This window comes from Astyanax mexicanus, chromosome 13 (genome assembly GCF_023375975.1).
Source record: "Astyanax mexicanus isolate ESR-SI-001 chromosome 13, AstMex3_surface, whole genome shotgun sequence".
Lineage (NCBI taxonomy): Eukaryota > Metazoa > Chordata > Actinopteri > Characiformes > Acestrorhamphidae > Astyanax > Astyanax mexicanus.
The window spans coordinates 49,709,992-49,733,282 of NC_064420.1; the positions used below are offsets into that span (position 1 = coordinate 49,709,992).

General features: G+C 35.2%; 2 protein-coding genes across 3 annotated transcripts in view; one reads left to right on the forward strand and one right to left on the reverse strand.

Annotated features, from left to right (window-relative positions):
* The window catches only part of LOC111191435 (suppressor of cytokine signaling 2), a 202,678-nt gene that overhangs the window by 165,319 nt on the left and 14,068 nt on the right, over positions 1–23,291 (forward strand). The gene's annotated exons all lie outside the window — the stretch shown is intronic.
* The window catches only part of col9a3 (collagen, type IX, alpha 3), a 56,058-nt gene that overhangs the window by 25,005 nt on the left and 7,762 nt on the right, over positions 1–23,291 (reverse strand). For both annotated transcript variants that reach the window (XM_049463129.1, XM_049463131.1), the window contains 19 exons: positions 22,496–22,531; positions 21,263–21,334; positions 20,989–21,042; positions 16,165–16,200; positions 13,793–13,816; positions 13,643–13,696; positions 12,361–12,414; positions 11,334–11,375; positions 10,864–10,920; positions 10,696–10,749; positions 9,497–9,550; positions 9,090–9,143; positions 7,625–7,678; positions 6,086–6,139; positions 5,933–5,986; positions 3,647–3,700; positions 3,449–3,502; positions 1,531–1,575; positions 1,149–1,202 (listed from right to left, as the gene is read on the reverse strand). In XM_049463129.1, coding sequence (XP_049319086.1) covers positions 1,149–1,202; positions 1,531–1,575; positions 3,449–3,502; positions 3,647–3,700; positions 5,933–5,986; positions 6,086–6,139; positions 7,625–7,678; positions 9,090–9,143; positions 9,497–9,550; positions 10,696–10,749; positions 10,864–10,920; positions 11,334–11,375; positions 12,361–12,414; positions 13,643–13,696; positions 13,793–13,816; positions 16,165–16,200; positions 20,989–21,042; positions 21,263–21,334; positions 22,496–22,531 — 960 coding nt within the window. The remainder of the gene's footprint in view (positions 1–1,148; positions 1,203–1,530; positions 1,576–3,448; positions 3,503–3,646; positions 3,701–5,932; positions 5,987–6,085; positions 6,140–7,624; positions 7,679–9,089; positions 9,144–9,496; positions 9,551–10,695; positions 10,750–10,863; positions 10,921–11,333; positions 11,376–12,360; positions 12,415–13,642; positions 13,697–13,792; positions 13,817–16,164; positions 16,201–20,988; positions 21,043–21,262; positions 21,335–22,495; positions 22,532–23,291) is intronic.

The following is a 23,291-nucleotide window of genomic DNA, read 5'->3' on the forward strand; positions in this document are numbered from 1 at the left end:
TTAAACTAAAAACAAAAAAAGTAAAAAGTTTGGATTCACCTGCTAATTTAATGTTCTTATTTATTTTTCCTACATTAATAAATGAATATTGAAGTGATCTATCAGATTATGAAGGAACACATAAGGAATCATGTAGTACCTTAAAAACCGTGTTAAACAAACTAAAATACTCAAAAAGGTGCTTTTATCTGGGGAGCTGTTGACTTGTGGTTTCTGAGGCTGGTGGTAACTGATGAGTGCCAGTTTCACCATCATAAAGAGTTTTATGGTCTGACATTTATTTTTGTTCTTCACTTCACTATCTTTTGTTGCTTCTCATAATCTGGATTCGAACATTACTCAAATATTCACTATTCACTGTATACCTGTAACTCTACCTCTTCACTACTTTACTTTAACTGATGCTCTCAAACACTTTATTAAGAGACAAGAAATTCAAGTAATTAACTCTTGATGAGTTCAGCACAGCTGTTAACTTAAAGCCTGAATTCCAGGTGACTCTACCTCATAAAACTGACTGAGAAAATCCAGCAGAGATGTTCAAAATTGATCATCTAAACAAGAGGAGATACTTTTAGGATGTAAAATATAAAACAGAGACAATTGGATGGATTTTCATCTCTGCCCCTCACATTCACAAACCCTTAATACATTTTCTTTTTTATTTCTTCAGATATTTAAATTTTTCAAGCTGGATTAAACCATTAGGTTTGTGTTACAAGATACAATAATGGACAAATATTAAAATCGAGTGGAGATTCAACTTTTAATTTTTCTTGAAATGCTGTTTGCGAAAGTATGGAAAAAAAAACATTTCTTCTTTAATTTGAACTTTATTATAAAATTAAACTGTTAAACGTTACATTAACCTATTCTGGTTTGTTTTACACTTTTTTTGTATACTAAATAATTCCATACGTGTTTTCTTCAAAGTTTGGATGACTTTAATATTAATCTACAATACAGAACATTTTAAAATAATGAAAAACATTGAATTTAAATAGAGTTCTGTATAGAATTTCAGCTAGAATCAGCTAATGAGTGCTAACAAATGATGCTATTTAACATGTTCATGCTTTCTGTGCATCAGATCTAACATATTAGATTATTTCTAAAAGTTTTTAATCAGAAGCGTATCAGATACATACAGGAATACCTGGTTCTCCAGATGGCCCTGCTTCTCCCATTTCTCCTGGGTCACCCTGCAGGAAAACACAGTAAAACTCAGTATAACTCAGAAAAACTCAGTAAAACTCAGAAAAACTCAGTAAAACTCAGTAAAACTCAGTAAAACTCAGTAAAACTCAGTAAAACTCAGTAAAACTCAGTAAAACTCAGTAAAAAATGCTCTTATGATTTAGGATTAATGCTTATGTTAATATTTATTGTCTAGTACATCATAGTCTGGACCAAAAATGTGGAAAACATGGATGCTATGTCTCCATTCTCTTCTGTTCTATAAAAATTAAGCAAAAAAAACATTTATTGAAGCCCAAAAATGGACTAAAAGTAAAAAAAAAAGCTACTTACGACTATTCCTTTGGCTCCTTTTCCTCCAGCTTTTCCTTGCAAACCCTGAAACCCACAGAAACAAACAGGAACATACAGAGTGTCGTCACCAAATACCAAATTACACAGCCTGTCTCACAAATACTAAACTAAAATACTCAATTAAAACTTTAAATACATTCAAATACACAAAGTCAGAGATCAGTGAGCATGTCTACCTGTAAAACTGTGTGTTTGTTTGGGTTTATTAGTTATATACAGATATTATCTTCATACTGAGTTTAAAAAGGGGTAGAACATAAGCTGTCCATGCGTCCACCCTGTCACAATAAAATATCACAATAATTAAAATAATTTTAGCAAATCAAAATGTATATCTTTGAAAGTAGAACAAGAATATTTATCATTTAAAAAATCAACTGTTGCTAAATTCTGCAACTCTAGCCCAACCATATTTTAATCAAATGCCAATTTTCACTAAAATTGTCCAACCTGTCATAGTTCTAAACCCTGTAATTTTCAGGGCTGACAATAACCAGCTTGTCATTGTCCACGTTGTCACTGTCCTCCCAGTTATTGTCCCAGTCTGTCACTTTCCAGAACCCTGTCATTGTCCCTCCTGTCACTGTCCAGAACCCCGTCATTGTCTACCATGTTACTGTTCAAAACCCTGTCACTGTCTACCTCGTCACTTTCCACACTGTCACTGTCCACCCTGTCATTATCCACCTCATCAATGTCCACCCTGTCACTGTCCATCTTTTCATGGTCTACCATGTACTTTTTCCACACTGTCGCTGTCTACCCCATTCATTGTATACCATGTCACTGTGCATCTCATCATTGTCTACCACGTCTCTTTTCACACTGTCCACCCTGTCATTATCCAGCTCACCAATGTCCACCCTGTCACTGCCCACCCTGTTATTGTCCATCTTATTATTGTCTACCATGTCTCTTCCCACCCCGTCACTGTCCATTCGGTTACTTTCCACCCAGTCATTGTCCACCCAGTCATTGTCTACCATGTCTCTTTTCTCACTGTCCACCCTGTCACTATCCACCTAACCAATGTCCACCCTGTTATTGTCCATCTTATCATTGTCTACCATGTCTCTTTCCATACTGTCACTGTCCACCCCGCCATTGTCTACCATGTCCCTTTCCACCCCGTCACTGTCCATTCGGTCACTTTCCACCCAGTCATTGTCCACCCACTCATTGTCTACCATGTCTCTTCCCACACTGTCCCTGTCCACCCTGCCACTGTACACTCTGTCACTTTCCATCCTGTCTCTTTCCACCCAGTCACTGCCCACTCCAACACTCTCTACCATGTCATTATCCACCTCATTACTGTCCAGAACCCTGTCACTGTCCACCCTGTCACTGTCCACCCTGTCACTGTCTACCATGTCTTTGTACACCTAGTCACTGTCCAACCAGTCATTGTCTACCATGTCACTGTCCACCCTGTCACTGTCTACCATGTTACTGTCCACCCAGTCATTGTCTACCATATCACTGTCCATGTCAACTGTCCACAACCCTGTCATTGTCTACCCCTGTCATGCAGCTTGCCATAACAGAGTGGGCGCATGGACCACAGGAAAATAAAAAGTGATTAATCCAGAAAACACAATTTCTGTGTGGGTTATACACGTCTATTCAAAGAATCATGAAACTATTCATAATATTTTGTAATGACCCAAGATATTTATGACCAAACAGATTTATGGACCATACGGAATTCTTTATAGAAGATTTTAATATTTGAGACTCTTCGTTGTTATCCTTATGCTGATAAAAGCCGTCTGATTTCTTCTGTATTATATAAATCAATACAGACAGCTCTTCTTCCAATAGTGCAGACTATAAGTTGATGGGTTATTAATAGTAGTGTGTTATATCACCGCTGGAGAGAAACTCCAACACTCACCGGCAAACCGTTCGGCCCCTTCTCTCCCGGCACACCAGGCCGCCCGGCGTCGCCCTGGCAACAACCATAAAATAACACTCACTGCGGCAACCGTTCAGAGTTTATCAGCGTTTATATGGAACGAGCTTCTACTGTATAAAAATAAAAAAACAATAAATAAATAAATATATATATAGATTTAAAAACGCTGTAACTCACCTTCTCTCCATCCAGCCCGTGAGTGCCATCCTTACCATCCCGGCCTGGGATTCCCTGCGAGAGAGAGATCATAGAGATCAACGACCAGATAACATAATATTATAATGTAATAATGCACGCAGATCATTATAATTATCATCGTCATCATTATTATATACATACAATACCATACAATTAGGCCTGTCACAATAAATACATTATCGACATATCATTCAATAAATATACATGGCCTCAATCAATTTAATAATCGTGATATTGTCCATTGTGTTTGCACTTACAAAATGCACTTACATATATTTTGACTCCATCAACACCCAAAACAAACTTAAAGAAACATAGTAACAGCCCAGTGTGGCTCTAGTCGCTTAACTTCAGTGTCTCTTAGGTTTGTGTTGCCTCATCGTTCCTCTTACCATCAACATACCTCTCAAATGAAGGCTAAGGCAAAGTCTTTATGCTGGTCCAATGCGTGCCAGCTGGGGCAGACCCACGGTTCCCCTGCCTCTATATATATATGTGACTATACTCTACTTTGAATCAAGCTGGAAACTATTCAGGTTCCAAAATTAGGCCCATGAACAGGAATGGAATGAAAGTTTATTGTCTTTAAATATGTGTAATTCCTTTGTTATGATGATATGTTATCATTACATTAGTGCCATTTATCATTTATCGAAATAATTTCTGGGAAACATACAATACAGCAGTTCACCAAGGTTCTCTAAGGTGGGAGGGGCCAACATTGCTAGGCAACTGTCTACTTCCTGCTTAACTGAGTATATAGGATTACTTTGTAGTTCTATATTTAATACAGACTCTATTCCTTCTGTTGCCACTCTGTATGTAGAAGTATATTGTAGATACTGGGGTTTGATAAAATACTTCTGTAGAAGTTGAAAAAGTATTGACTCAAGCTTTTTACTCTTAAAGTAAAAGTGTTTTTAAAAAGTACTGGTTTTAAAACTACTTTAAGTATAAAAGTAAAAGTAATGTAAGGAGAAAAAAATAGAGCCATTAAGAACAAAAGCTTCCTATAGTGTCCTACAGTGCACTACCAAAAAAACACATTTTTCTAAAATATATAATGACTATAATGTTAAAATATTAAAATGTTAATTTTGATAAAATAATTTGGGATTTTGAACTAGGCTGTTCCCTAGTGTTTCAGCTGCATATATGCTTATTAAAAATGAATGTATTTTGCATACAGTAGAATGTAAATATATTAAAGAAGCTTTAGGTGGACTGGAGAAATAGAAAAATTAGATAATTGTGTGATTTATAAGTATAGATTACACTACATTTAGACATAAGTAAGGTAAAGTATTTGTACTTCATTATTTAACACATCTTTGATGTGGTTTATGTGGTGTTAGTGTGTGTTGAACTGATTATAAGAGAGGATCAGATACAGCAGTGCTGCTAGAGTTTTTGAACACTGTTCACTAGGGGTGGGCGATATGGTCCTAAAATATTATCACAATATTTTAGTGTATTTTTTGGTGATTTTTTTTTTTTTTTGCGATATTCTTGGCGATTCATTTTAAGAATATATTAAAGCAACCAAATAAATATTAAAGCTTTATTTAGTATGAATATAACAGTTTTCCACATACAGTAAAAACGGTAAAATCTATAAACGTTTTTGTTTCATAAAAAGTAATTTATCAAGACCCTGAATTTGTATAAAACAAGAGTTTAGCAAAATTTTAAAAGTGTTATAATAATAATAATAATAATAATAATAATAATAATAATAATAATAATAATGTGACGTAATAAAAAATCTACTGTAATGCATAAAACAAACAATTAAAAGTAAATACAGTAAATAACTAAATAAATGCAAAATAAACATCTTTACTGAATATTGCGATATTACGATTTGCCGTTTTTTTATTGTCATCGATTTTTTTGGGATATTATTGTGCATGATTAGATATGGCACATCCCAACTGTCCACTCTATTAAAACTCTATCCTAACTAGAAGTATAGTTAAAAAGTATGTAGAGTAAAAATGAGGAGTATGATGCTTAAAAAAAAGAAATAAGTAAATGAATAAAAATGAAAAATGTTTGTAAAATAGTAATAATTCAATAAAACATTGAAGAAATACACCAATACCCAAAAACACACAAATTACTGTAGATATTATTGTATTATTATTAACAATTCCATCACCAAGCACTGTTTATTATTAACAATGAAGTATAAATATATTTTTTTATATTTTTAAGCCAATCAGAGTCCAGAACAAAAAATAAATGATACTGATAATGACTTACAGGTTCTCCTTTCTGACCCACAGGTCCTGGCACTCCCTTAGGTCCTACTTTACCCTGTGGACAAACAAAATTCAGATCAGAGACAGTGTGAGATAATGAAAATTTATCCAAATTCTACAGATATACTGATATTTAACCAAACATCAAACTCACGATCTCTCCTTTCGGCCCTTTAAATCCCTCTGGTCCTTTCTCTCCAGCATCACCCTGGAATTATCAGATGAGAAACACAGAGAGCTTTTTTTGTTGTGACGAAATAGGATAAATAGGGGCGGGGCTTTGGTTCTTGTTGGATGCACTGTGTTTTTCCTGAGTGAGCACCACGAGTGTACGAGTGTTAAGTTAGTTTTAGTTGAACAAAATTTTTATTTTTAGTTTATTTTAAGATTATTTATGTTTTAATGTTTATTAAAACATTAAAACAGCCTTTAAGTTTTGTTACTTTTAAATTATCCAAACATTAAAATGCTCTAAAGCAGCTGAGCTATAAAAGAATGAGACAAATAAAGCAAAGTCCCTAAAATGATTCACTTTTACTGCAGTACAGATTTATACTATCACTGGCTTTTAGTAGCCTAGACTTAATAGTTTTATAAGTTATAATCTCAAAATTTTTTGGAATATCACTGAAAAGTTAATTTATTTCAGTAATTAAGTTTGAAATGTGCAACTCGTATATTATATAGATGTATTAAACACAGAGTGATCTATTTTAAACGTTTATTTCTTTTATTGTTGATTATTTTGGCTTATAGCCAATTAAAAAGCCCAAAAATCAGTGTCTCAAAAAATTAGAATATTATATAAGAACAATTGAATTGGTACTTTAGGCAGTGTTGGCAGTGTGGGCAGTGTGCCAAATCCTGCTGGAAAATGAAATCTGCATCTCTATAAAAGTTGTCAGTAGCAGAGGGAAGCATGAAGTGCTGTAAGATTTTGTGGGAAAACACAACTGCACTGACTTTAGATCTGATGCGGTTGGTCCACATATATACATAAAATAATAGTATTAAAATAGCACAATCACAAAGTTAATTTTTACTCCGATTATACTGAAATACAGGTATAATTTTAAGCATAAACCAAAAAATATATACTTTATTTATTCTGCATATATTTATACCAAGTATATTAGAATTATATGATATTTTTTATTTATTTTTTTACAAGAAATGATAAGCATTGTACATTTTATGGAATATTTTTTGACCTCTGTTCCAAATAAATTATACCTAGCCTGGGATAGGTCAATATTTTGATGACTGTGTAGAAGGCAAATGTTAAAATATAAAAGTATACTTTAAATTATCCCACTGGTCACAATTGTGACCGACCATAAAACCCACCTTTTCACCTTTTTTTTAGTAACTGATTATTTGAAAAGGCTGTTGAATGACCCATGATTTAGATATTTTCGTGTCTTGAGGAAAAACTGGGATAAAAATCACAAATTATCACAAAGTGAAAGTGAACGATTATTTCACTAATCTGTAGCAGCTCTATGTTACTTAGCAACTGGTACCGAGTGAAATGATACAGGTACGAATCTCAGTTCAGGAGTCGGACTGAAATATCTGCTGTTTATAGCAGTAAAATATACATTAGCACACATTTAAACAGGCAGTAAACAGTTTGAGTATTATTTAGTATGATCCAGAGCGTTGTAGTAAATGTAGCTGTAAAGATACTCACTGTTTTCCCGATTAATCCAGCAGCACCAGGCTTTCCTCTGAAACCAGGCAAACCCTGCAGAAACAGAGAGAATTACACACAAATACGACTGTAGCTGAATGAGTATTACACTGATTTACAGTATCGTTTATTTAATAGAGATGCACAGAATATCTGGCAACCGAAAATGTTTGGCTAAAGATGGCAGAAGAAAGCACTTTTGGTGTTCTACAGAAGAAACTGAAAATGCTGAATAAATGGTACCTGTAAAAATCTAAAATATGGAGGAGTTTTGTCCTATAGTACATTGTTCCTTAAATATATTATTTATTTCATTTTCATTACCTATATTTATTGCATTAAAAACACTGTTTCTGCAGAAGATTAACTGAAATTTGACAAAGCTATTTTTTTTACACCAGATACAACATAAATCAGGATCTCATTTGACTAAATATTTCAGTACCATATTTAATTTGACTATAGTTTAATTTACCATATTTTTCAGACTATAAGGCACACTTAAAATTCTTTAATATTTAGAAATTCTACCAGTCAGGTTAAGATTAAGGAGCAGTAAAGCCACTCCACTGAAGTACAGAGTTATAAGGGTGAGTTTTCAGTGAAGTTTCTCCAGCACTAAGGCTGGGTGCAGCAGCATTAGCATTAGCCGCTACCCGCAGCACTAGCTCTTCAGAGGTGAGTATTTTGGACTGTAGCCTACACGTTAACCGTATTACAACAAGCAACGTATGACAAAATGTTAGCTGATAGCGCCCTGGGTTACTGAACCACTCAGGGTTCGTCAGTGTAGCGCCATCTGGTGGCATTTACTAGCGCTAAGTGCTGCTAACAACGCTTAAATACTGGAAATCTAAGCTTACTGTAAATAAATGGAAATTTTACTGGCACAACTAAACAGTTTTCAGGAGAGAAATCTGTGCAGATTAATATCCAAAGCTCGTTTCACTTTAAAATAATTTCTTTTTGTTTCCTTAAGCACTCCAAGCAGCTAGACCTGCTTGAAATAGAAGGGAAATATGGCTACACCCTTGTTCCTTACTACTGTCACTTAAAATATGCCTTATTACACTCACATGTAATTAGAATAGCACTGTTGAAGTAAATGTAAATGTAAATTGTGCTTGATTGTAACTTAAAATATTTTTTCAATAAAACAATAGTGTACAAAGGGACAGAATGAATAAAAACGTACAAAAAAAACCCTGTTTGGTGTGTTTAATTTTGCTATGTTCTGGTGTTAGCCAAAAAAATAATAATTTTAGCACTTCCATACCATTTAAAAATATCATCAGAGCTGTTCTGTATATCTCATAACACATACTCATGTAGAAATGGTCCACAATGTATTTGTTGTTTTTTTATTGTAATTTTTCATAGTTTTTTGTTCTATTTTTCTATTGGTTTTGTTTGAACCACATGATAATTGACAGAAACTGTTATAATAAGAAGATTTTATACTCACTCTGTTTCCAACTGCACCAACTGGACCCTGAAGTCCCCTCAAACCTCGAGAACCCTGGGAAAAAAAAAACAAAAAAATAAATAAAGATAGCTTGATTTAGGGTGTGTCAGTCTGTCTTTGCTGTCAAAACGATGGGAAAAGCTCAAAACATGATGCAAAAGTCATGTACTAATTCTCCTAATTAATCATGGGTGTAACTTCAAATAAATCAATCAAAGTGTCTCTTGCTCATCATTCGCTTAAAGAGTCAGGTGAGCTCTGACTTTGGCAGATTGCTATTTTAACAGTGCAGCTACCTGGATGAGTCCTACATGTCATGTGCCTTTGTTGACAATTTACTAAAAAGATAGTAATGAACATCTGACTGTACACGTCCATCAGTGTAGATATAATTTGAAATAATTTACCTGTAGACCCACTGTTCCTGGGATGCCAGGGGGTCCGGGGGGTCCTGCATCACCCTGTTAGGAAGATTGAGAAATGATTAAACTCACTCACAAACAGTAATTTACTTTACGTTACAGTATATTATTAATAATAGACCTTTTTTCCTTGTTGTAATCAATGGCTGAAGCTACTGCCCATTTCTAAACACACTGGAAATTCAGTTTATACTCCACCAGGATCAATCTGTTTAACTCCAACTGAACAGCTCAGCTTATTACGTCTTATTCTAACCAGCAAATCAATAAAAACCAGAGAGAAAATTCAGCTTAAAATTCAATTCAACTCAACATTCACATCAATTTATTTAGCAATTAATTACTGTATTTTTCTCACTATTAGGTGCACTTAAAATTCTGTAATTTTCCCCAAAAATGTCAATGAGCCTTATAACCTGGTGCACTTTATGTATGAATTCTACCAGTCAGGTATTAAGGAGCAGTAAAGACACTCCACTGAAGTACAGAGTTATACAGGCGTTTCAGTGAAGTTTCTCCAGCACTAAGGCTGGAGCAGTATTAGCATTAGCCGCTAACCGTTATCTCCTCTCTCCGATAATAGAGGTGAGTATTATCGGCCTGCAGTCTGCTGCTAACCTTGGCTAGCACTGCTGGAGCACCATTAGCATTATCCGCTAACCTAATCCGCTAATATTGTCCTGTAAGCACTTTACTAACCAGAATAAACAGTTTTCAGGAGAGAAGTCTGTGTAGATTAACATCCAGTGCTTGTTTGACTTTAAAAGAAAGTCTTCTTTTTTTTTTTACAGTTTTGTTTACTTAGTTTAGCTATACTTCCTAATAGTGTCTCTTAAAATGCGTCTTATAATCTGGTGCACCTTATAGTGCAAAAAATGGAGATCAGTGGTTTTCTCCTTGCAACCCTGCCATGAACACCATAGTTATTCAGTGTGCTCCTGATGGTGGACTCATGAATATTAACATTAGCTAATTCTAGATGTTCATACACTTTTTCGTTCATAATTATGTAATATAAACGAGCAAGTATAATTTTATTGTCTAACTGGGTTATCTTTATCTACTTTTAGGACTTTTTTACATTTAACTTATATATAGTATATAGATATACATAGATATATATAGAAATATAGTAAATTCTAAAGGGTTCACAAACTTTCAAGTATGTTCACCCATGATCTTACCTTCTCACCGTCTTTCCCCAGCTCCCCTTTATCTCCTTTGTGACCCGTGTGGCCCTGAAAGAATAAGCAGGATTTAGAAATCAGCCAGAATTAGCTTTCCAGGTTTTAAAATACTGTATTTTATTAAACAGTAATTGAACACAGTGGTGGTATCAGGTGTGGTTGTACCTTAAAACCAGGCATTCCAGGAGCTCCCGGGGGGCCTGGTGGGCAGATGGCGGGGCACTGTAAATAAAATAGTGATATTGTGAAAAAAAAGGTTAAAAAACGTTTTCTAAGTTTTTATTTAAATTTTAAGTTTCTTAAAATAAATTTCTTAATTTGCGCTTTACTTTGTTTTTAAATGTTCTGGTTTTTAAACATCACTGAACTGTCTCTGTGTCAATGGCTCAAAAATGTTAGATTCCCGAAAATGAATAAAGTTAAATGTTTCCGTCTGATTTTATATCTTAAATTTCGACACAAGAATCAAAATGACTTAACTGTTTTTTTTTTATTATTATTTTGAGTCAAATTACTAAAATAAGGTGAAAATTCTAAGTGAGACTAATTTTAATTCTATTTTGTGTAATCTGCCATTGTGTAAGTGTAAGATTATTTTGCCTATTGCAGGAGTACAAGTGATTCTGAGAACTTACCAACATGTCTCCGTTACCCTCAGGAAAAGAACCAGGAAGTCCCTAAACACACAAATAAAACACTTATAAAATCATAATTCTACTAAAATTAGCATTCTTGTTACTAAACTCTTTTTACGATATACCACACATTTTAATGCATTCATATTAAACTATGTGGGGAAAAATTCAACACGTATGCATCTTATATTAAGCATACTTAGTGTTTTTATGTATTAGCAAAAATATATTTAAACATTTATATTTAAATGAGCTTCATAAAATCAAGAACTAAATTAAATGTATTGCAAAATGTATTAGGTAAAAAAATATTAATTGACCAATTTCATATGCTTGCAAATGTCATTATGATTTAAAATACATGGTGAAAATGTGATGTTTAATAATAACAGTTAATAAATGCACATATATTGAACAAATATTAATTTAATAATATTTGATAAATACATTTTGAATATATACATTTTCATATGGCCTCACACCAAATGAGTTTGTGAATTTTTAAATGTGCAAATTTCTGCATATTTAATTATGTATTTTTGAGAATTTCATACATAAAAACAAACCTAAGATAACTGTAGATTTGTATGAGATTAATTTTAAATCTATTGTTTAATTGTAAAGTATATCAAACAAAAATTCATTTTTAAATGCAATTCACACAATTCAATTGTGAAGATTTAATGTGACTAAACCCTGTAGTGTCTGAAACTCTTTATTCTATCTATTCACAGTCTTTGAATATGATTTGCATTATTCTACCCAACTAAACCTTTAAACAGTTATATTCTATTAAATCACTTGATAAAGTGTTATAATTATAAACTAGCTATAAATAATCAGCACAGTTCCTTCATTCACGCTCCAGTAACTCTTAATTACACACCTGCAGTTACACCCACTTATTACACAGCACTGAACTGCTCAACTATGTATATCACTTTATTATGTATTTTACATTACTGTTATTTACACCAGTATGAATTTAGGGGCAGTTCTCTCATTAGGAGGCAGCTGAGGTACTTACGGGGAGTCCGTCTGGACCTGGCAGACCAGGGAGTCCTGGGAGACCCTCCTGTCCCTGAAAAAAGAGGCAAAAACAAACATATAAACGATTTAATTTTAAAACGATTTCCAAATATGCCTGCTATTCTCTAAACACACCTGGATTTAACTAATAAATAATAATTACTGCATGGATGATTAATATGTTTTAGCTGCAACCAGCTTGAATTGATTCCTAACTGATGCAGGAAGTAGCTTCTCATTTGTTTAAACATCCTGTTGTTGGTGGAAAAGGTTGACTTAATCTGTTAAAAAGGGTCAAATTATTGCCATGCATTAATAATGCAAAGAAAACAGAAAACAATGAGATTGTAGCAGAAACTACTAAAATCAGTTTAAGAACTAAAATCGGTGCGCTGCACGGCTACAATTAAAGCTGCACGTAACACAAATCAATGTGTTGTGTGACTAATATTAAAGCTCTGCACAGCTAAAATTAAAGCTTTGCAAGGCTAAAATGTAGGCTTTACACAGCTAAAATAAAGCTCCACACAGTTAAAATGAAAGGTTGTGAGCCACTAAAATTAAAAGCTCTGCACGGTTAAAATGAAAGCTCCGCAAGGTAAAATTAAAGCTCTGCAAGGCCAAAGTTAAAGTTCCACATCATTCAAATCAGTACACTGCGCGACTAAAATGAAAGCTCCGCATGGCTAAAATTTAAAACTGCGCGCAACTAAAATTAAAGCTCCACACAGCTAAAATTAAAGCTCCGCACAGCTAAAATTAAAGCTGCACGTCACTCAAATCAATGGGTTGTGCGCCTAAAATTAAAGCTCCACACGGCTAAAATTAAAAGCTGCACCCTGCTAAAATTAAAGCTCCACACGGCTAAAGTTACAGCTCCACACGACTAAAATTAAAAACTGTGCAGGACTAAAATTAAAGTTCCACACAACTAAAATTAAAGCTCCGCATGGCTAAACTTAAAGCTGTGTGTGACTAAAACTGCATGCACAGGAACAGGAAACAACAAAAGTTGATGGTTGTTATGTATTTGGTTTTAAATAGAAAATAAAAAATTAAATCTAATAATCTTGCCCCCATGAATGTGTTCATGTTGCTAATTCTCCTTCTCCAACACAGAACACATGCATCAACTACAAGAACTGACTGTCTCACAGAGAACCAGGACCTTCACCTGCAGCACACCTGTTACCACATTATCAATATCCATTAAATTAACATCCTGTCCTAAATTAGCATATCTGACCCCTGTCTCTGTCTGAAGGACAATTAAAACTCACCACAGGTCCCTGAGGTCCCATCCCACCTGGAAGTCCATTAGCACCGGAAAGCCCCTGATACAAACACACACACACAGACACACACAATAATTGACAAGAACTGACAGATAATTAATCATTAATTAACCAACAGATTAAAACAGTACTCACAGCTGCTCCAGGTCTCCCTCTGCCCTAAGAAACACAGAGAAAAGTTTATTATATTTGGTATACAGAACCATCACCATCACCAAATGTCAATTAAACAGTTCAGTAAAAAGTACAAGAGGGCGCTAACAAGCTTCCCCACTGCCCTCAAAAATGTCTCTTAGGGATTACTTTTTGGTAGTGCACCACTTGGTGAGAGACTCGAACTAACAAGCTTTATGCCACCAAAACACGGCAGTTCAATTAAAACCCTGGAAATGTAAGCTTACCGTAAATAAACAGAAATGCTTTAATAAAACCCAAATAAATCCCGGTCATGCAGCTTGCCATCATCTGCATGACCGGGACTCGAACCAGTGATCTCCCGATCATATTGGCAGCGTTTTAGACATCAGGACCAACTCGAACTCAAACTGTTTTGTCTTTAGCGGTTGAGATTCCACTATGGATGAACTTCCTGATGTTGGTGTGATTATGAGGCAATTATAAGAAGCATACAAATAGTGTGAAAACATTGCAATTCTGCATAAAACTAAGCATATTTTGAATTAGAATTCACAATAAATACTGTACTGCACTCCATACAGTTTGCATACATGACCTATAGTGTGGAGATATAGGGAAACACATCTCGCACAAGAACAACACAAATAGGTTTGTCATAATAATTACATTATCGACTTATTGTACAATAAATGGACATGACCTCAATAATATTTTATATTCAAGAAATCGTCTATTGCGTTAATTAAAAAAAAAAAAAAAAAAAAAAAAAAAAAAATATATATATATATATACACATATATATGGTCCAGAAGTCTAAAACGCTGCCAATATGATCACTGGTTCGGATCCTGGCCATGCAGCTTGCCATCAGCTGAACGACCGTTTTATTTGGGTGAGTAAAGCACTTTTGTTTCTTTATGGTAGGTTAGAGCTTGGATTCTCTGCCCGAACCCGACCTGACCCGAGGCCCGACCCGATCGGGCCGAGATTTCCCACCACATTCCTCGGGCCGGGTCGGGTCGGGCCCCAGAAAATAGTCTGAGATGTAGGCATCTGTTTTTTAATTATATTTTTATTTTTAAATAAAATAACGAAAATAACGAAAACTGAAAGTGAAACTAAACTAATTTATTTATAAGCGCTGTTTTCACTCCCGCAGTTGTACAGCGGGGGTGTTGTGCTGATTCTGTCCGCGAAGCGGGAGTCGGATTCAGCAGCGGATTCGGCACAAGCGCGGCGGCACCTCGCGGTCCGTGGTGTTAGTTGTTAGTTGACAGAAAAGACTGAGGGAGCTGCAGAATTAAGTATGGGACTAGAATATGAGCACGAGGAGATAAAAGAGAACCTTTACCTGTGAGAAGCCTCCGCGTTTGACTTGCAGCACTGTGTTTAGCTGTTCTTAAAAATCATTTTAATTAAATAATAGTTCTATGCTTATATGTAACAGTGTTATTTAACATAATTCTGATCATATTTCGCTCATTCAAACAGCCCGAAAACAGACAGTTTATGGTTCTGGTCGGGTCGTGCTCGGGCAAAACGTGCACGGGCTCGGGCTGGGTCGGGTCGGATTTTTTGGGCCCGATCTAACCTCTACGGTAGGTTTACATTTCCAAGCTTGTTAGCCCGTATTAAAACAATAATAATAATTAAAACTAAAAAAGTAGCAGTTTATAGCCAGTTTATATTGTTAAATAAATAGGGTATAGGGCAATATAAGCAAAATAAGCTTTAGCCTATACCTTGTCCGTCTGTATTGATTTGTTTAAACGCAACACTTATTTATAGGGTTTTCCTTTTTATCCCATCCTCTTTCCAATTTACAAGGCCAATTACCCAACCTTATTTTTAACTGCTGCTGATTATGATGCTGTAGCATTGCTGAGTAGCATCACAGCGCTAACGCTCGGAGGAAAGGGCAGCGACTCAGTTCTGATACAGCAGCTCACAGACGCAGCCTTGTGCTGATCCACATCACCCTAGGAGTGATGAGGGGAAAGAGAGAGCGCCATCTACTGTACCCACCCAGAGAGAGCAAGACCAATTGTGTGTGCTCTCTCGGGGCTCCGGCAGCTGATGGCGAGCTGCATGAACGGGATTCGAACCAGCGACCTCCCGATCATAATGGCAGTGCTTAGTCTTTCTTTTTTGTGTGTGTACATCTTGCAACACCAAAACGAAACTAAATTAATTACAAAAGAAGATCGTGGCTAAACTTGGCGTAGTGATTATAAATTTGCATTTAGTAAGTACTAAAATGTACCGTTTTAGCTTATACCAGGTACTTACACAGTACTAGAGTGTAAGAGAAAGTACTGTGGGTGTTACAGTATGGTATAGTATGTGCTCTGTTGTAGTGAGATACTTACAGGAGGTCCAGCTGGTCCTGGAGGTCCTGGATCACCCTGAGGAAACACAAACAAACATTATTAATGTTGTATACAACACACACACACACACACCCCTCAGCTGTGTTTGAACTGACTGTTTGGTGTGAAGAAAGAAAGAAAACGAATGTATTTGCCATTCTTTTGCCACTGTGACCCTGATGACCCCAGCATGTGTACACTAAATGCCTTCTGGGGGAATAGGGAATGGTGGATTGTGTCCCATGACTTTTGCCATGCTCCACGACAGCTAAAGAATGCTGCACTGATCCGTGGGATTTGTGGCCATGGTCTCCTGCATTAAAAATAAATGTAATTCCTGTCAAACGTGATGCTTTGACAGTCTATATCAAGCTTGATATTACGATGCCCATATAGATCTAACATAAATACAATTCATAATGAACTCTAATGGCTAAGGGGCTAAGGCTAATAAAGAATACACGCTAAAACTTACAGTTCACATTTATGATCAACTAGAGTAAATAAAAAAAAAAGAGAGAAATGGATACCACAAGATATTCAACACAACATTATTTTAAATTACCCAGCCAGCCAGTATAGTCAATTCCAGTATAGTAAAGTCTAGCATAATGTAGCCCAATGTAGTATAGTCTAACAGTCAAGCACAGTACAGTATTGTCTACTATACTACACTACATTAGACTAAAATATACTAAAGTATAGTATAGTCTAGTATAGTCAGGTCCAGTATAGTACAGTATAATTTAGTATAGTATAGTATTGCACAGTCTAGTGAAGTGTAGCATAGTATTGCCTAGTATATTTTAGTGTAATGTAGTATAGTATAGTAAAGTATAGAAGAGAATATTTGCAAAATATAGTATAGTATACTATAGTACAGTATAGTATTGTATAGTATAGTATAATATAATAAAGTAAAGTATGGTCTAGCATAGTCTAGAATATTTTAGTCAAATGTAGTATTGTATAGTAAAGTATACTATGATCAAGTATAGAATATTTTTGTCAAATTTAGTATAGTGAAGTGTAGTATAGTATTGTCCAATATATTTTAGTTTAATTTAGTATAGTATAGTATTGTACAGTATGGTGAAGTGTAGCATAGTATTGCCTAGTATATTTTAGTGTAATGTAGTATAGTATAGTAAAGTATAGAAAAGAATATTTGTCAAATATAGTATAGTATACTATAGTATAGTATTGTATAGTATAGTATAATATAATAAAGTAAAGTATGGTCTAGCATAGTCTAGAATATTTTAGTCAAATGTAGTATAGTATAGTAAAGTATACTATGGTCAAGTATAGAATAGAATAGAATATTTTTGTCAAATATAGTATAGTGAAGTAGGAGTGGGCGATATGACCCTAAAATAATATCACGATATTTTATGGTATTTTTGCGATAACAATACTCTTGATGATATGACGATATGACAAAACACTGATTTTTTTTTTGTTTTAATTCAAGAATACACTACTGCACAATACTAGTTATGCACTCCATATATCTCCATATACGCAGTGCTGCAGTAACATTAATAATACTGGATAGATATAATCTGTCTCTAGTAGATATATAATGGGAAATAAGAACAGTGTGCATTTTTTCTTTTGCTAAAAACAGCAAAAAAGTATAACCCTGATATGATAATTAGGGGTGGGTGATATGGCACCATATTTCAAGGTATAATATCGTCCACGATATTAAAAAATGTTGGCGATATTATCGCATACGATACGATATGGCACACCCCTATAGTGAAGTGTATTATAGTATTGTCCAGTATATTTTAGTTTAATTCAGTATAGTATAGTAAAGTATAGGATGGTCTAGTATAGTGAAGTATAGTATATTATATTTTAGTCTAATGTAGTATGATAAAGTACTGTGTAGTCTAGTATAGTAAAGTATAGTGTGGTCTAATATAGTACAGTAAAGTCAAGTCGAGTAAAGTCAAATGTAGTATAGTGAAGTCTAGAATAAACTAGCCCAGTGTAATATAGTCTGTTTAATAGAATCGAGTACTGTTTAATCTAGTATAGTATACTATACTATAGTATATATATATATATATATATATATATATATATATATATATATATATATATATATATATATATATATATATATATATATATATGTGTGTGTGTGTGTGTATTACAACAGGCATGTTGAGCTTAAAACCAGGGGGCGCTATATCCCACTAATCAATTAATGGTATTAGGCAGCATGGAGCCAATAGGCTAAACATTGTTTACGTTCAGTATCTGCTAAACAAGCTTTGTGTGTGTGCTGACACAGATGTGCAAATGCACACACACACACACACACACACACACACACACACACACACAGACACACACACACACACACACAGACACACACACACACACACACACACACACACATACACACATACAATTGGCACACCACACTAGAACACTTTACACGTTTTTTCACGTTTTCATATACATGCAAGAGTATATTAACTCTTTTTGTTAACAGTCACATAGAATTCAGTGTACCATCATCATTCTCCATTAGATTAACAGCAGCTTATACTGCAGCAGCTCTCTGTACAGGTCCATAACTCCAGTCCTACATCCTCCCTCACAGGTTCAGCGTCTGATTCCACCTTCACTAAATCCCATCTGGCTGTTTCTGAGCTTTCTGACGAGAGGTGGGAGGCTTTAGCATTCTTTACCGGATTAGAAGTGCAGGCACTGCCTCCATCCACACAGATCCAGCTCCAGTCAGCTGACTCCGCTCGTTAAAAAGCCTCCCACAAAGAGCCGTCAGTGGCACGGCCAAATCCGGCCCGACAGCAGCGGTTAAAGGGCCCGGCTGCGGCCCAATCCTCAGAACCAGCTCCTCTACCCACACAATTCACCAAGCGTGACCCGCAGATCCACAGCAACCGAGAAACTAGAATGCTGTGTAAGCTGAGGAAGCAGCTAAACCATGCCCAAACTTCAGAGAGAGGTGGGAGAGGAAGATCTGAGAGTAAGAGTACGCTATCTTCCGACTGTCATTAAAAAAAACCTCTTATCTAAATATCTTATCTTTTATACCTCTATTGCATGAATTATATTTTTTGTTAGGAAAATTTAAATATAAACAAAAATGTTTGAAAGCCTGGGAGTCCCTGTGAATATATCATATATAAGTTTCTATTTTGACATTTGATAATAAACTGATAAACTGGGGGTTCTTTGTATATCTTTGTTTGGATAGTCCATAATAAAAGCCTCATGGATGCCCAACTAACATTAAACAACAGTTACTTCCAACACTGCAATGTGATTGGCTTAGAGACTTTTGTGTCTTATTGAAAGCCTGACTTTTCTTTTAAATAAGGTGTTACTATACTGAAGCTGCTGGTTTCTAAAGTGTTTCTGTGGTAACAGGTTGGTTGCTATGGTATAGTTGTTGTTTGCTAAGTTGTTGTTATACTGTAACTGTTTTCCCACTGTAACTAAGGTAACAGATCAGTTGCAAAGGTGTTGCTATGGTACAGCTGTTGGTTGACAAGGGCTTGTTAAGCAGTTCCTAAGGTATTGTTTTAGGCTGTTGCTGAGATGTTGCTTTGGTATAGTGGTTGTTTGCTAAGGTGCTGTTATACTCTAGCTGTTGTCCTATTGTGCCAATATGTGGTTGCTAGGGTGTTGATAAACTATAACTATGGCAACAGGTTGGCTGCTGAGGTGTTGCTATGGTACAGGTGTTGGTTGGCAAGTGTTTTAATCAGTTCTTAAGATGTTAGGCTGTTGCTAATCTGTTGCTAGGTGTTGCTATGGTATGGTTTTGGTTAATAAGATGTTGACAAGTGTTTGCTAAGTTGTTGGTATGGTATAGTTGTTGATTGATAAGGTGCGATTACACTGCAGCTATTGGGTTCATAAGGTGTTTGCATGCTTTTGCTATTATAACAGGTTGCTAAGGTTTTGTTAGGCTGTTGCTATGGTATAGCTGTTGGTTGCTAAAGTGTCGCTATAATATGTCTGTCGGTTTCTAAGGAGTTTCTGTGGTACATCTGCTGTTTTGTGGTACAAGGTGTTGTTTTACTGTAGCTGTTGTCCTAAGGAGCTAATATGTGGTTGCTAAGGTGTTGGTATACTATAACTATGGTAACAGGTTGGCAGCTAACGTGTTGCTAGGTGGTTGCTAAAATGTTGCTATGATATAGTTATTGGTTTCAAAGGTGTCGTTACACTGCAGGATGTAGGGTTCTAAGGTGTTGGCATGCTTTTGCTGTTATAACATGGTTTTGTTTAGGTGTTGCTATGGTATAGCTGTTGGTGTCTAAGTTCTTGCTATAGTACTCCTGTTGGTAAGCTATTGCTATATTCCCTTGGTAGCTGTTGCTTTACATTTGATGTTGGCTTCTAAAGCTTTGATATATGCTATGGTAAAAGGTTGGTTGCTAAGGAGTTGCCAGGTAGTTTCTGTGGAAAGAGATTGGTTTCCACTGTGTATCAGGTGTTTACTGAATGGTTTTAGGATGAGGTTCAAGTAGTTGCTGATACGAGTTCATTCATTTTCATGATGTTGTTAAAAATGAATGAGAATGAATGGGAGTCTGTCTCTCTAACTCGACTCATTTCCTTTAAATATTTATGCTGACGAGACGAGTTTCGGGGCTATCTTTGGTCATCTGAGGACATTCCACACGTTCCTGATCCAGTATGAATTGGTCAGAAAAATCTCTTGGCATTTCTGCCCCTCGGTCTAAGCAATCCAGCTCAAAAAGCAATTCTGAGAGCAATAAATACAAAACAGTTCACACAGCAGACTCACAGAGACATTCAGACACTTACTCTCTGCCCCGGGGGTCCGTCCTTCCCCGCCGGACCATCAGGACCCGGCAAACCCTGAGAAAATACAAAACACACCATTCAACCTACTGTACACCCAGCCATACAGCACACAGGTAAACAGTACAGTGTATTACAGGCCAATACAGGTGCATGCTGGAGTGTATTCCAACACAGCTTTAGAGAACCTCTATCCACTGGACCCAGAATTACACTATTAATTAGACCGTTGATATATATATATATATACAATTATTTAGATGGTTTTGTAACTTACGTCTACTCCAGGCAGTCCAGGCAGGCCGGGGGTCCCAGCCGTCCCTGGGATCCCAGCTTTACCTTTAGGCCCCTGCATCCAAAATAAAATAAACACACCATCAAACACAAATCCTCACTAAAATCACTCCATAAAAATATATACCTAACTAGTGAGAAATGCCAAAAAAATGTGCTTTCCCCAACTATAGAAGCCTGCCAAAAAGTGATCTTTACTTAAAAAAAATAATAATAATCTATGCATAACTAGAAGCATCTGCCAAAAACTGATCTTCCCCTAAATAATAAACTAATGAAGGTTGCCAAAAAGTGATTTTTACCAAAAAAAAAAAAAAATTATGCACAACTAGTAGTATCCAACAAAAAGTGATAATTCCCTAAAAATCTATCCCTGCAAAATGTAATCTTTGCTAACTAGTGATGTCTGTCAAAAAGTGATCTTTCCTTAACTATTAAACTAGTGGTATCTGGCCAAAAAAAAGTGAGCGATCTTTCCCTAATTTATAAACTAATAGCATCTGCCAAAAAGTGACCTTTCCTAAAAATATCACTGTTTTCCAAAAAGTGATATTTCTCTAACTAATAAAATACTGAAGTCTGCCAAAAAGTGATCTTCCCCTAAAAGGTAAACTAGTGGCATTTATCAAAAAGTGATATTTACCTAAAAATATATCACTGCCTGTGAAAAAAGTGATCTTTTCATACACTAGTAAACAAGTGAAGCCTGCCAAAAAGTGATATTTACCTGAAAATATATATCCTTGCCTGTAAAAAAAAAGGAGCTTCCCTAACTGGTAAACTAGTGGTATCTGCCAAAAAATATCTTTTCCTAACAATATATCACTATTTTTCAAAAAGTAACTTTTCCTTTACTAATAATCTAGTGAGGTCTGCCAAAAAGTGATCTTCCCCTAAAAGGTAAACTAGTGGCATCTGACAAAAATTGATATTTACCTAAAATATATCCCTGCCTGCCAAAATTAAATCTTTTTCTAAAAATATATCCTTAACTAATGAGGCCTTCTAAATCTTTCCCTAACGAATAAAATAATTAACTAGTAAAATCTTGCATAAAGTGATCTTTCTCTAAAAACATATTCCTAACAAATTTTTCCTAACTGATTTTCCTAACTTTCACTAAGTATAAAAGGTAACAGAATGTGTGTAAATCAGGCCTGTAAAAAAAGCACCTGTCCAGAGTAAAGATCCACAGGACTATACAGTTAATACTTACCGGTTTTCCAGGAAGTCCGGCTGGTCCTGGTTTTCCCTTCAAAGAAACACAATATAATATTTACTTATATATACTTATTTTTTTACATCTTACAGAAAAATAACAAAATCCTGCACCTAACCATTGGGGTTACAAATATGGTATGCCTAGCATATAGTGTTAATTTAGTGCTGGTTTACTAGTATATAGTGTTAGTTTACCAGCTTTATGCCACTTCACTAGTATATAGTGCTAGTTTACTAGTTTAATGCCACTTTACTAGTGTATACCGTGTTAGTTTACCAGCTTAATGTCATTTTACTAGCATATAGTACCAGTTTACTAGTACATACTGCTAGATTACCAAATGAATGTCACTTTACTAGTATACAGTGCTAATTTACCACCTTATTGTCACTTTACTAGTGTATATAGTGCTAGTTTACCGGTTTAATGCCACTTTACTAGCGTATATAGCTCTGGTTTACCACCTTATTGCCACTGTACTAGTGTATTTAGTGCTAGTTTACTAGTTTAATGCCACATTACTAGTGTATACCGTGTTAGTTTACCAGCTTAACGTCATTTTACTAGCATATAGTGCCGGTTTACTAGTACATAGTGCTAGTTTACCAAATGAATGTCACTTTACTAGTAACTTATATAGTGCTAATTTACCACCTTATTGCCACTGTACTAGTGTATATAGTGCTAGTTTACCAGTTTAATGCCAATTTATTAGTATAAAGTGCTGGTTTACCACCTTAAAGCCATTTTACTAGTGTATATTGTGCTAGTTTACCAGTTAAATGCCACT